This window comes from Littorina saxatilis, linkage group LG11, assembly GCF_037325665.1.
Source record: "Littorina saxatilis isolate snail1 linkage group LG11, US_GU_Lsax_2.0, whole genome shotgun sequence".
Taxonomy (NCBI): Eukaryota; Metazoa; Mollusca; class Gastropoda; order Littorinimorpha; family Littorinidae; genus Littorina; species Littorina saxatilis.
Window position 1 is genome coordinate 12,779,140 of NC_090255.1, and position 13,508 is coordinate 12,792,647.

The following is a 13,508-nucleotide window of genomic DNA, read 5'->3' on the forward strand; positions in this document are numbered from 1 at the left end:
CTGTAATCCTTGTCAGAATTCGGTGGGTTATAGAAACACGAAAATACCCAGCATGCTTCCTCCGAAAGCGGCGTATGGCTGCCTAAATGGCGGGGTAAAAACGGTCATGCACGTAAAATTCCACTCGTGCAAAAACACGAGTGTACGTGGGAGTTTCAGCCCACGAACGTAGAAGAAGAAGAATTGATGACTTTGGTCATTAAAAATCTTAAAATTGTAATTAAAATTATTTTTTTATAAAATGATCCAAAATTACGTTCATCTTATTCTTCATCATTTTCTAATTCCAAAAACATATAAATATGTTATATTCGGATTAAAAACAAGCTCTGAAAATTAAAAATATAAAAATTCTGATTAAAATAAAATTTCCGAAATCGATTTAAAAGCTAGTTCCTCTTATTCCTTGTCGGTTCCTGATTCCAAAAACATATAGATATGATATGTTTGGATTATAAACACGCTCAGAACGTTAAAACGAAGAGAGGTACAGAAAAGCGTGCTATGCAGCACAGCGCAACTACTACCGGGTAGCTCAGGTGGTAGAGCACTGGACTTGTGATCGAGAGGTCGCTGGTTCGAATCCGGGCCGGGACGGACACGGGTCAACTTTATGTGCAGACCCAGAGACGGTATCCATCTCCCACCCCCGTGTCACCACAATGGCACGTTAAAGATCTTGGTCATTCTGCCATAAGTGCAGGTGGCTGAATACACCTAAACACGCAGACACCTGGGTAGCGCGACTCCGTTGCTGCTAGCTTTCCACTGGGAGGAAGCGACCCGAATTTCCCAGCGATGGGACAATAAAGTAATGAAAAATGAAAATGAAAAAAAAAATGAAACAGGCTCGTTAATTTCACTGCGTTTTGCACGAGCGGCGGACTACGGTCATTGTGAAAAAAAATGCAGTGCGTTCAGTTTCATTCTGTGAGTTCCACAGCTTGACTAAATGTAGTAATTTCGCCTTGTTACACCACTTTCACACAGGGTTCACTAGGTTTCACTCTGTCTGTATAAATTATGTCTGTGTGGTTTTTATTTTATGTTATTTCTCTACCCGTTTAGCCGCCAGGCGACGCCTGTGGACTATTTTTACTTCTGTCTAGTGCCTAGAAGCTCATTCACTCCCTTTGATTTAATTAATTGGCACATTTACGGTGCGACAGTTTTCCGGCGAGCAAATCGTGCCGTGTGTTCCAAGATAAGGTTCAGTGGATAACCAAGATTCTTTAAATATGTCCTGACACTCCGGCATCCAACACGGTCAGACTGCTGAAGTGTTTCTTTAACCAGGCAGCCATACGCCGCTTTCGGGGGAAGCATGCTGGGTAATTTCGTGTTTCTATAACCCACCGAACTCTGACATGGATTACAAGATCTTTGCCGCCGTGTGCAATTGGTCTTGTGTTTGCGTGTACACATGAAGGTCGAAGGGGGATAAGGCACTGGCACTGGCAGGTCTGCTCATAAGTTGACCTGGGAGATCGGAAAAATCTCCGCCCATAACCCACCAGGCGCGGCCGGGATTCGAACCCACGACGCCGATGTCTTATCCACTATGTCTAGGCCACTGCGCCCATCACGATAGGGTCTATAATGTCATCGTCATTGCTCCGATGCAGGTTATAACTACCAGAACGCCACCGCCCTTGTCATCACCTTCGTCGTCAACTACGACAACAACAACGACGCTGAGAAGGCCAAGGTTCAGAAGTGGGAGACGACGGCCAACGAGTTCGTGAAGAACTACGCCCTCCATCAGCCCAACATGACCCTCTCCTTCTCCTCAGAGACTCGGCACAGAGGTGACAAACCCAGCCTCACCCTCATTGGCTGATCGGACTCTTCACTCTGAGAGCACATAACTTTACAAGTTTGTTGTGTTCTTTTGTTGTATGCAATATTCCAAAGCTTTGAACAACAACGACAACAACAACAACAACAACAACAACAACAACAACAACAACAACAACAACAACAACAACAACAACAACAACAACAACAACAACAACAACAAATAAGCAACAACAAAAATCACCACCGAATGAGAAATAAACCAGTTTGAACCAATTCTGTTAGGTGCAGTTCTCTCACTCTCATTGACTGATTTGATACAGTTCTCTCACTCTTACGGCTTGAATTAATACATTTCTCTCACTCTTATTGGTTGAATTGGAACAGTTCTCCCACTCAGACTCTCATTGGTTGATTTGGTACAGATCTCTCTCTCTGGTTGGTTGATTTGGTACAGTTTTCTCACTCTTATTGGTTGATTGGGTATAAATCTCTCACTCTCATTGGTTGATTTGGTACAATTCTCTCCTCCCATTGGTTGAATTTATATAATTCTTACACTAGCTCTGATTTGACAAATGTTCTACTCCAAACTGGGCAGCAACGGGAAACAGATACAGACTTTAATAATAATAATAATGGACATTTGCTATAGCGCATAATCATATATATGCTCAATGCGCTTTACAATAACTAGAATGCCGTGTGAGATGGAATTTTTTACACAATATATTTCGCATTCACATCGACCAGCAAACCTCAAGCCTATTAGGGCGAGCATTCACCTTTCACTGCCTTTATTCCAAGTCACACGGGTATTTGATGGACATTTTTATCTATGCCTATACAATTTTGCCAGGAAAGACCCTTTTGTCAATCGTGGGATCTTTAACGTGCACACCCCAATGTAGTGTACACGAAGGGACCTCGGTTTTTCGTCTCATCCGACTTTGCTTCCTGCAGCAGTTTATTTCACCTTGTATGATTGTGTATAACACAGACATTAAACCACTGAGAAAGACACTTGTTTTAAAACAGTCACAGGCCCAGATATCCTTCACTTTTCAGTAACTACTGAACAGGACACTGCACAGCTCTTGAAATAACTCAAAAGCACACCCCTTCTCGCAAAAGCAGTTGGCTTCAGTTGTCACAGATCTGGTTAGACTTGTACATGGGGTGCCACCATCACTCCACTTGGTCACATACCAAAAATCACACCCCTTGCTGCTTGTTCTGGAGAGTTGAAATTTGTGTTATAAAACAATTTATCCAAATCATCCCCTGTGCACAGAGAGCATGCACCTGCAAGGCTGTATTTTTTGGTATGTGACCAAGTGGAGGGATGGTCACATCCCATGTAAACGCCTGGCCAGATCTGGGAAGGTGAGCGGTATGCCTTTAAATATCAAACCATGCATTACTGCGTTTCAGGTATCTATAATCATTATTATGCAAGAACTACCAACATACAGACAATACTGTCTTGCAACAAAGGGAAAAATAAAATGTATGACTGAAAATGTTTGCTGAACTAGTACTAGTGGATTCAGAAGAAAATGATTGTGTGCTATTAGAGCTCTAATTACAGGGCAACCCCCCTAAAAATGCCACCCATAAAAAAGCTAATAGGGTTATTGAGCGAATTACTCCATGTTTGGTGTACATTTGCTTCAGCTTATGCGTGATCATATCACCAAGTGTCAAATGTGTTGGTCAATTGGTCTGACTGTTGAGCTCTTTCGTAAAAAAAAAATTCCAAATTCGGGGATGGACTAACTCAATAGTAGGAGGTTCTTAATTGAGTAGTACCCGCTTCCACCCGATTTAATCCTTCCAGACAATTACCTTTTGGAATATCTGAAGGTCCAATTAAACACACACACAAAAACCATATTATTGGTGACCTGAAGAAATCAATTTCAGATTATCTGAAGGGTTTAAGTTGGATGAGTGTGGTTATTTCTTTCTTTATTTGGTGTTTAACGTCGTTTTCAACCACGAAGGTTATATCGCGATGGGGAAAGGGGGGGAGATGGGATAGAGCCACTTGTCAATTGTTTCTTGTTCACAAAAGCACTAATCAAAAAATTGCTCCAGGGGCTTGCAACGTAGTACAATATATCATGAAAATTTATATTAATTTTCTTATTTATTTATACTTACCAACACAATGTTATTTTGCATATAGCCCCTTAACTACCGAAAGAAAACGAAAGTGAAACTAGAGTTATACCCCAGAGTGACCGCCCTTTGCAGGTGGCGCCAGCAGTGCTTGGCGCCAAGCGCTGTCAGCTGGAATGCGGCACAGGCAACGCGGGCGCGCCACTTATCACTTCACCTATAAAACCGAATAGGCATGTGAAGAGGGGAGGAGGGAGGGAGCAATAAGAATAACATTGTGTTGGTAAGTATAAATAAATAAGAAAATTAATATAAATTTTCATGATTAATTTAGATTTACCAAGCACAATGTTATTTTGCATAGAATACCACCGAGGAGGTTGGGATCCCATGCCTTATCACTCCCAAATGAAGGTTGGCAGAGCAGGGGGAAGGCAGAGGTGCACGCACAGTGAACACCTAAGGACCTGGCCCCTGTCTGAATGAACCAAGGATTTGAAAATATCCACATATCTATGGTAAGAGACAACACTCACCTAGAGAGAGACCAGAGATTGTGAGAGAACAGCTTTCTTGATGCCGTAGGTCTCGTCTCCCCGTCTAGCCGAGAACGTGCGGAGGTAGAAGTCTGTGAAGGTAGACACAGACCTCCAGTAGGCTGCGTGCATGACTTGAGTCAACGGCACCCCCCGAACGAAACTGAGTGAGGAACTGATGGCCCGGATCTCATGTGCACGAACCGGAGTCGTTCGTGTCAGGTTAGCGTTTTTGTAAATTTGTTTGATCAGAAAAACTAACCAGCGAGCAATCGTCTGCTTGGAGATATCTCGTTCCATGTTAGGCAGAAGGGAGATAAACAAGGCTCGTTTAGTGGCCCTATGAGAAGCAGTACGGTCAAGATAGGCCTTTATGGCCCGAACGGGACATAAAAACCTATCCGGATCATCAGGGTCAAGGTCCCGAGTGAGAGAGGGAATGACGATGGGGGCTGAAAACACATCAGCCAGTTGGTTTTTGCTCTGAACTCAGGCAAAAAGGAAAGAGTCATGGACGCAAGGTCAGGTGCAAATTCGACATCGTGTGGGAGACCACTAATGGCGTGGATACCACTGACTCTGCGAGCAGTTGCGAGCGAAACAAGAAAAACGGTCTTGAGAGTGAGGTCCCGAAGGGAGGCAGAGCTCAGAGGTTCGAACGGAGGAGACCTCAAGGCGTTAAGCACGAGGAAAACGTCCCATTTGGGAAAGGTGACTGTTTTGCGCACAGAACGATTCTTAATTCCGTCGATCAGATTGGTGATGAGGGAAGAATGAATGAGATGGAGAGGCCTAACCCCCGTGGCAGCCGCGATGGTACTGGTGACCGACGATTTGTACCCTAAGAGGGTACAAGCTTTGAAACCTTTCTGTAGATGAAGGGAGGAAAGGAAATTAGCCAGCTGGGTTGGAGAAGGCTGTAATGGGTCAAATTTCTTTCCGGCAGCGAAGGAAACCCAAGTGGACCAGCGTAGGGAGTAAAGGTTGTTAGTAGAGGGACGCCGAGCGTCAAGAGACAAGGAAACAGCGTGTGACGAAAGTCCTAATGTTCGCAGTTTTGACCGCACAAAAGCCAGGCGGTCAGGCGGAGGGAGTCGGGCGCGGGGTGTGGTATGCCCGATCGAGGTTGCAGGAGACTGAGCGAGTCGAGATTGAGGTCGAACGGGGGAACGTGGGAGAGCGCGACCAGTTCGGGGAACCAAGCTGCCGTGGGCCAAAAGGGCGCGACCAAAAGCAGTGTGGGCCTCTCCTGAGCGTACTTGGCTAGGACTCGGGTTACCAGAGCCGTCGGGGGATAGGCGTAGGCTTGGAGACCCGACCATGGCAGAGCGAATGCGTCCTTTCCGAAGGCCATGGGGTCGTGAAACGGACTCACGTACAGAGGGAGTCGCTTGCTGTACCGAGTGGCAAAGAGATCCACTAACGGAGTGAACCAGTGGGACCACAGAGGAAGAAGGGCCTTGTGGGAAATGGTCCACTCGGTCGGCAAGATCTGATCTCGGCGACTGAGGAGATCCGCGAGGGAGTTCAGTTTCCCCGGGATGAACTGTACTGAGAGGAGGATGTTCTGCTGGAAACACCAAAGCAAGATCTGCTCGGCCTTCAACGAGAGGGACGTTGAGTGTGTGCCCCCCTGGTTTTTCAGGTAAGCTAGGCAGACTGTGTTGTCCCCGTGAAGGAGAACAGACTTTCCCCGAAGGGTAGGAGCAAACTGAAGGAGAGAGAGGCGAACTGCCTCCATCTCGAGGAGATTGATGTGGAGTAGAGACTCCTGAGGGCTCCAGAGGCCGGAGGTCTCGAGAAGATCGAGGTGAGCGCCCCAGCCGGTCTTGGAGGCGTCCGTGAAAAGAAACACCTGAGGGGCTGGGGGCTGGATGGGTACCGGGGTCCTCAGCCACACCGGGTCTAACCACTGAGAGACAGCGGCCAGAAACCACGGGCCCAGAGTGATCACTTGCGAGTAGACAGGTGGTTTCGAGGACCGGAGAGCGACTTCTCGTTGGAGGGGACGCTTGAACACCCTCCCCAGGGGAAGGAGGGGGGAAAGAGATTCCATCGTACCCAAGAGTTGGCAAAGGTGACGAAGGGTCGCGGTGCGGCGAGCACTGAGTCGCGCAATCCGTGACGTCAGGGCGTCGAGACGGGCTGAGGTGGGAGCCACCGTGTAGGCCACCGTGTCGAAAGACATGCCCAAATAGACAAAAGATTGGGACGGGTGGAGGTCGGACTTGGAGTGGTTGATCAGAAAGCCCAACTCTGAAGTCCAGTCCATGACCAGGCGCGAGTGAGTCCGACAAAGGGACTGGGTTGCCGCCAGGGTCAGCCAATCGTCCAGGTAGAGCTTCAGGCGAACTCCCTCCGCCCGGACCAAGGCAGCCAGTTCTCTGGTGACCTTGGTGAAAATGAGGGGGGCCAGAGACAGACCGAAGGGGAGGGCCCGAAACTGGTAGACCACCCCTGACCAGACGAACCGGAGGAGGTGTTGAACGTTCTCGTGGACCAGGATGTGAAAATAAGCGTCCGATAGATCGAGAGACGTGGCCCAGTCCCCCGGCCGGATGGCAAGTCTGATAGAGGGGGGAGTCTCCATCTTGAAAGGGGACTTTTGAATGTGCTCGTTTAGAGCAGAGAGGTCGAGAATCGGCCTGAACTCGCCGTTCTTTTTGGGGACCGTGAAGAGACGGGCGTAAAATCCCGGGCCGGGGTTGGACACCGGGAAGATGGCGCCTTTTGTCAACAGGTCCCGGACCTCTGCCTCCAGAGCACGAGCCCGAGAGGGATCGCTTGGTTCTGGGAACGCAATCGGGACGCCCGTGAGAGGAGGGGGGGAAACCAGAGGGAAGGAGTACCCCGTCCGTACCACTCTCAACACATACTGATTTCGAACGTGTTTTTCCCAAGCCGGGAGAGCACGTCGAAGAGAGCCCACGGAGGACAGGAGAGGGGCGGGGTGTTGGGAGGGTGGGCGGGGCGAGTCAAAAGGGACCCGAAGAACTGCCGCTTCTGGGGGCCCTTTTGCCCTGGTTTCCGGGCCTTCTGCCGCTTCTGCCCGACGGGCTGAGGGCGGCGAAAATTCTGAGATTCCGGTTGCCGAGTGGGCCGCACCGGTTGAAAAGAAGAAGTTTGAGTGGCAGGGGGGCGGAAATCCTTGGGTGGGTTGCCCTTGTGACGCTTGGGAGGAGGGGCAGAACACGTCCGCGACCCTACCAAGAAATCTGACTGACGCCGCTTGTGCGACTGTTCCACCACGGCCTTGACAGTACCGGGATTAAACAGTGCAGACGGCGTGGTCAGGGTGTTCCGCAAAGAACGCCGTTCCTCAGGTGAGAGATAGGACGACTTAAGGTGTGCGTCCCGGAACAGCGCGAGCAGCTGTGCTCTGAGACGGAGGAGAAGTTCCGTCTGAGAGGTCATAGCGGCCCTAAGGGCAGAAAAGGCGTGTCCGGCCTGGTTACCGTCCACCTGGGCGAGGGGCGTGAAACCAGACCGGAGGTTGGAACCGGAGGCCACCGTACCCGTCGAGTTGATGGCAGCGTCTGACCAATGCCATGCATTGGAGAGACATTGAAGAGAGTCGCTGACAACTCCCTCCAAATGCGAAAAAGCCAACGGGGTCAAAGCGAAGGAGGACACTGCAGGGGCAGAGCCCCGAAAAGGTTCGTTATCGGCACCCACCGCCTTACTGGTGTGTTGAAAAGGGAGGGTGCTAGCGTCGAACGCGAACTGACCCCCGCTTTTACAAGTCATCCTAGGGAAAGAAAAAGGATCCCTAGGATTGGGGAAAGAGGGAGCAGTGTCCTGGGCCTCTGGGGGGACAGTGCTGCCAGTCTTGTCCGAATCATTAGACCGGAAAGACTGGAGCACGAGGTCCCACGCCAACCGAAGGTTAGGGTGACAGGTCAGTCGTAGGCGCGAACGCCTGTCACTCAGGGGACCCCCCTGCATGGAGTCGAAGGCCGCCCGAGCGTTAGCCTTAGAGGACTGGCCTTCGGAAAACGCCCCGTCTCCCAACTTGTCCGCCAACAGGTTGAGGAATGTGGTTGTCACCGTGGACCTGTCGGCAGACGGGTCCTCAGGGGAAATTTCCTCTGACTCAAAGAGAGCCAGCGGAGGAGAAGGAGGACACCCATGGCGTGGAGCCGGGGGAGCCGAGGGGTTCTCAGAGTGTGTGGTTGACGGTATAGAACCGGAACCTCCTCCCCGGACTGCAGAGGAGAGAGAGTCAAGCTGACCCTGGACGGAGCGCCTCAGAGAAAAGAGTTCCTCCTTGAATGAGGACATCATCGAAAGAAGACTGTTTGAAGATGTGTCAGCAACCTTAGGAGGCTGAAGATCGGGATACAGATCGTCCTCGGACGAGATGTCGTCGAACTCCCGAAAGGCGGAAGGCAGGCCTAAATCAAAGTCCTGGGGGTGGTCAAAACCAGAGCCCGCCAGAACCGAGGAGGTCACTGCCTGTGAGGTATGTCCCCCATGAGGGGGGGCCACATCAGAACCGTCCCGGGCCGCGGGCCCGTTAGGAGGAGCGGCAAGGGAGCTGTCCCAAAACGTGGCCCCGTTCAGAGCAGCGGCCCGGGCCCCGGCCCCGTCGGGGCACGGAGCCCGGGCCGGGGCCCACACCGGGCCCGGGGCACGGGCCCCGCCAGAGCACGGGGCCCGGGCCCCGACCAGGCCAGCGGCCCGGGCCCCGCCCAGGCCCGCGGCCCGGGCCCCGTCCAGGCTAGCGGCCCGGGCCCCGTCCAGGACCGCGGCCCGGGCCCCGTCCAGGCCCGCGGCCCGGGCCCCGTCCAGGCCAGCGGCCCGGGCCCCGGCCCCGTCAAAGCACGGGGCCCGGGCCCCGTCCAGGCCAGCGGCCCGGGCCCCGTCCAGGCCAGCGGCCCGGGCCCCGGCCCCGTCGGAGCACCGGGCCCAGGCCCCGTCAAAGCACGGGGCCCGGGCCCCGTCCAGGCCAGCGGCCCGGGCCCCGGCCCCGGCCCCGCGAGAACACGGGGCCCGGGCCGCGGACTCGCCCAGGCCTATTGACCGGGCCTTGTCCAGGCTCGTGGTCCGGTCGGCGTCCCCGTGATTGGGAGAGGAACGGTCGACAGACATGACCAGGCCATCTAAGTCCGATATCACGCAAGGGGCTGCGAGTGACTGGACAGATGAAATCCCCAGGAAGCCAGCGTCCCGTAAGACCTGACAGGCCGCAGAGAGAGCTGCGGAGGACGCTGCAGGTAGCTGGGAGGCAGTGGAGGGGAGCGCTGAGACCGCCTCCAAAGCCTCCGTGACTTGACCCCGCAGTTGGTCCGGACCTTGACCCTGAAGACCAGGGGGAGGGGGGTAGTCAGTCAAAACCGGACCACCCGCCTGCCCCCCGGAACCAACTAGTAGACCAGAGGGGGTCTCACTCCGTAAAGGCGGGTGAGAGAGGGAAGGTTGAACCTCGGAGCCCCCACTCAAAGGAGAAGGGGGCTCCGGGGTCGAGCGGCCAGAAATCGGCGCACTCAACAACCTTTGTTGGAGGAGATCCAACTTTCTTTGCTTGGAACGACGTTTACGCAGAGCGTTAGGAGTAGGGGACGGGCTGGGGGCCCAACGTCCCGTGCTATCCCGGCTCTGATCAGAACCAGACATAATTATAAAGTGAATGAACTAGGAAGAAGATAAAGCTAGCAAGCAGACGATAGCTGAATCAAAAATAGAAAAATTTTTCACTTCCCTGAACAAGAAGACACCGGTCGCGTGTGAAGATCACAAGAAAACCAACGGTATTCACACCAGAAGCGTAGGGAAAAAACACCGTGCACAGACACAAGGAGGCTTAATCTTCTTTATGTATTTTCTTCCAAGAAGAATAAGCCGTAGAATCACTAACGAAAAACACCACCGGTAGAGATCCAGGAAACTAGACCGTAAGTCACTGCCGATGTGTACACGTCGGCGAAAAGAGGTGAAGTGATAAGTGGCGCGCCCGCGTTGCCTGTGCCGCATTCCAGCTGACAGCGCTTGGCGCCAAGCACTGCTGGCGCCACCTGCAAAGGGCGGTCACTCTGGGGTATAACTCTAGTTTCACTTTCGTTTTCTTTCGGTAGTTAAGGGGCTATATGCAAAATAACATTGTGCTTGGTAAATCTAAATTAATATTACCTTACTGGGAGAATGCAAGTTTCCAGTACAAAGGACTTAAAATTTCTTACATACTGCTTGACTAAAATCTTGACTATATTCTATACAAGAAACACTTAACAAGGGTAAAAGGAGAAACAGAATCCGTTAGTCGCCTCGTACGACATGCTGGGGAGCATCGGGTAAATTCTTCCTCCTAACCCGCGGGGGGTAGTGTGGTTATTGCTCAATGGCAAACCTCCCTGAATTTGGATTCTGTTGTTGAAAGAGCACAAAATTCAGACCATTCGACATACAAACATGAAGAGTTGCATGGTCAGCGAGGCTGCCATCACGTGACCTTGGCGGGTAGAAACTGGATTTCAGGAATGGCATTTAGGGCGACTTACAGCTCAAACAGTGCCACCATGCGGTCAAGTGCCGCCAAAAAGGATGACGTGAATACCTCTCCTGGAGGCTCTGAAGAGGACAGCAAGTTTCCTACGCTCCACAGGAGTGGACGTCGTCTTCTTGTTCTTCTTGTCGTTCGCTGTTAGATCGTCAGTCCGGGCTGCAGGGCGAAACGTGCTGTCCTCTCGAGTGGACGTCTGATTGTGCTGTGCTTTCGTGGAAAGATATCGGGGGGAAAAAACCTGTTGCCAAACAATCTGACTATGAACAATTACATGGCACACCATGCTATTCGACTCACGGTACACATGTTATCGTTGTCCTGTCGCGGTTTTTTTAACTGTTGTTTCTCATTATTACATATCTTTTTTGTCGTGTTTATTGCAATTTTTTTTTATTTTTAGAATTCATGTAACCTTAGTTTTTACAAAAAATAAATATTGACTTGACTTGACTTGATTAAGCAAACAAGGAAGAAGAAGAAAAAGAAGACTCATTTGATAGCCATTTATTCATTCCTCTCAAAACCATTTCCACCATATCTCTCCCCCCCCCCCCCCCCCCCCCAACTTCAATCAGGGCATGTGTACAGTGAAGTTTATCCAGTCACACACACTAAAAGAACATGATATTGACGTCGTCATGGAGTTTGGCGTTACTCATTTTAGACGGCTTTTCAGCACAAGGCCAAAACTGATTATTTTTGTGTGAAATAGTGTTTAAATGTGTACCTAGTATGGATAGAAAGATTACAAAAATGTTAAATCAGGTATTGTCCATCATATTCTTTCTTTATTTATTTGGTGTTTAACGTCATTTTCAACCATGCAAGTTATATCGCGACGGGGAAAGGGGGGAGATGGGATAGAGCCACTTGTCAATTGTTTCTTGTTCACAAAAGCACTAATCAAAAATTTGCTCCAGGGGCTTGCAACGTAGTACAATATATTACCTTACTGGGAGAATGCAAGTTTCCAGTACAAAGGACTTAACATTTGTCCATCATATTACAGAGAATATTTCTCATTGAGAATAATTTACTTAGTCTAAAGCACAAAAACATTAAAATCGCCAAGAATCTAGTTGCGCCAAAATAACCAGGACGACGACGATATGCATCAAAATGAAACAGCACACAAAAAGGTCAAGAAATCTACATTGACTTTCAAGGTACAAAGCTTAGGTGTAGTCACCTCTCATTGTAATAAATTACACCATTTATTTGACACATTTTATTTAAATAATGCATTGCTTTCTCAGGGTTTCGACTACCTTTTTAACTTAATAAATTAGCAAAAATTCAATCCACAGCAATATGTGCAAACAATCGTTTCATATACCAATCAATCTATATCACTAAAACATGCAACAGTTAATAAATGTTCATAAATATGGACAAAAAGTGCACACAATGAAAAAAGCAACAACTAACCCTCCGACACCACCCCCTTCGAACAAAAATACTAAACAAAATTACCAACAGATCTTTCTTTCTTTTCTTTTCTTTATTTGGTGTTTAACGTCGTTTTCAACCACGAAGGTTATATCGCGACGGGGAAAGGGGGAAGATGGGATAGAGCCACTTGTCAATTGTTTCTTGTTCACAAAAGCACTAATCGAAAATTTTTAAGTAAATTTTCATTTCATTAATATACTTACCCGAATCACATAAAAGCATTGACGCAGTCTTAACATGCTAAGGTCTGAAAAGGCTACCCGTCTTAAAGAATTTTAAAGGGAAGCAACCCAACACAAAAAGTGTAAACATAGGCAGGGTAATGACCATCTACCCAGGGAGTTACCTCCCATCTCGGGTTACGTGACGTCACTTCCCCTGTAAACACCACGTGTCTTCATACGACTTAATAGACTAAAAACTCATATGCGGGGTTGGCGGGAGGGAATACGGTATGTGATTCGGGTAAGTATATTAATGAAATGAAAATTTACTTAAAAATTTTCGATTAAATTACATATTCTTACTCCGAATCACATAAAAGCAGATAGCTTCAACAAGGCGGTGGGAATGAAAAAATCCAAACTCACCTCAAACCCTTGCAAGGAACTGACCGCCTGCTATGAGCGCGGGGAAAGTTCTAGAGCCATCTTGCCTCACAGAGGAGACGTCCCTGAGGTAATAGTTGAGAAACACGTCCTCGGAACGCCAGTACGCCGTGCGTAGGACTTCGTCCAGCTTGTGAGACCGAAGGACAGCCAAAGAGGACGCCCAAGCCCTGGTTTCATGGGCCCGGGCAGAGTCCATGGGGAAGACAGGCAGTCCCCCCCCTTTGTTTGCCAGGCTCCACACGTACGCTTGCTTGATGAGCATGGACACCCAACGAGCCATTGTGGTTTTGGCAATATCCCTATTTCTTAACGTGTTCATAGAGATGAACAGAAGCTTTTGAAATTTGGACCTAAGCGGCTGCGCGCGGGCCAGGTAGATGCCAAGAGCTCGGACCGGGCAATTAACCGCGTCCGGGTCTCCGGGAGCCAGAATGGAAGTCAAAGGCTTGACGCAGACTAGCGGAGAGGCCTGGTCAGGGGCCTGAT

At 49.8% G+C, this 13,508-nt stretch overlaps 1 protein-coding gene across 1 annotated transcript in view; it reads left to right on the forward strand.

Moving 5' to 3' along the window:
- LOC138979774 (NPC intracellular cholesterol transporter 1-like) overlaps positions 1-2,073 on the forward strand; it is a 39,745-nt gene extending 37,672 nt beyond the window's left edge. Inside the window, exon 10 of the mRNA XM_070352513.1 lies at positions 1,626-2,073. Within this exon, the coding sequence (XP_070208614.1) occupies positions 1,626-1,840 (215 nt within the window). The 3' untranslated portion in view covers positions 1,841-2,073. The remainder of the gene's footprint in view (positions 1-1,625) is intronic.
- The last annotated feature ends 11,435 nt before the right edge of the window (positions 2,074-13,508 follow it).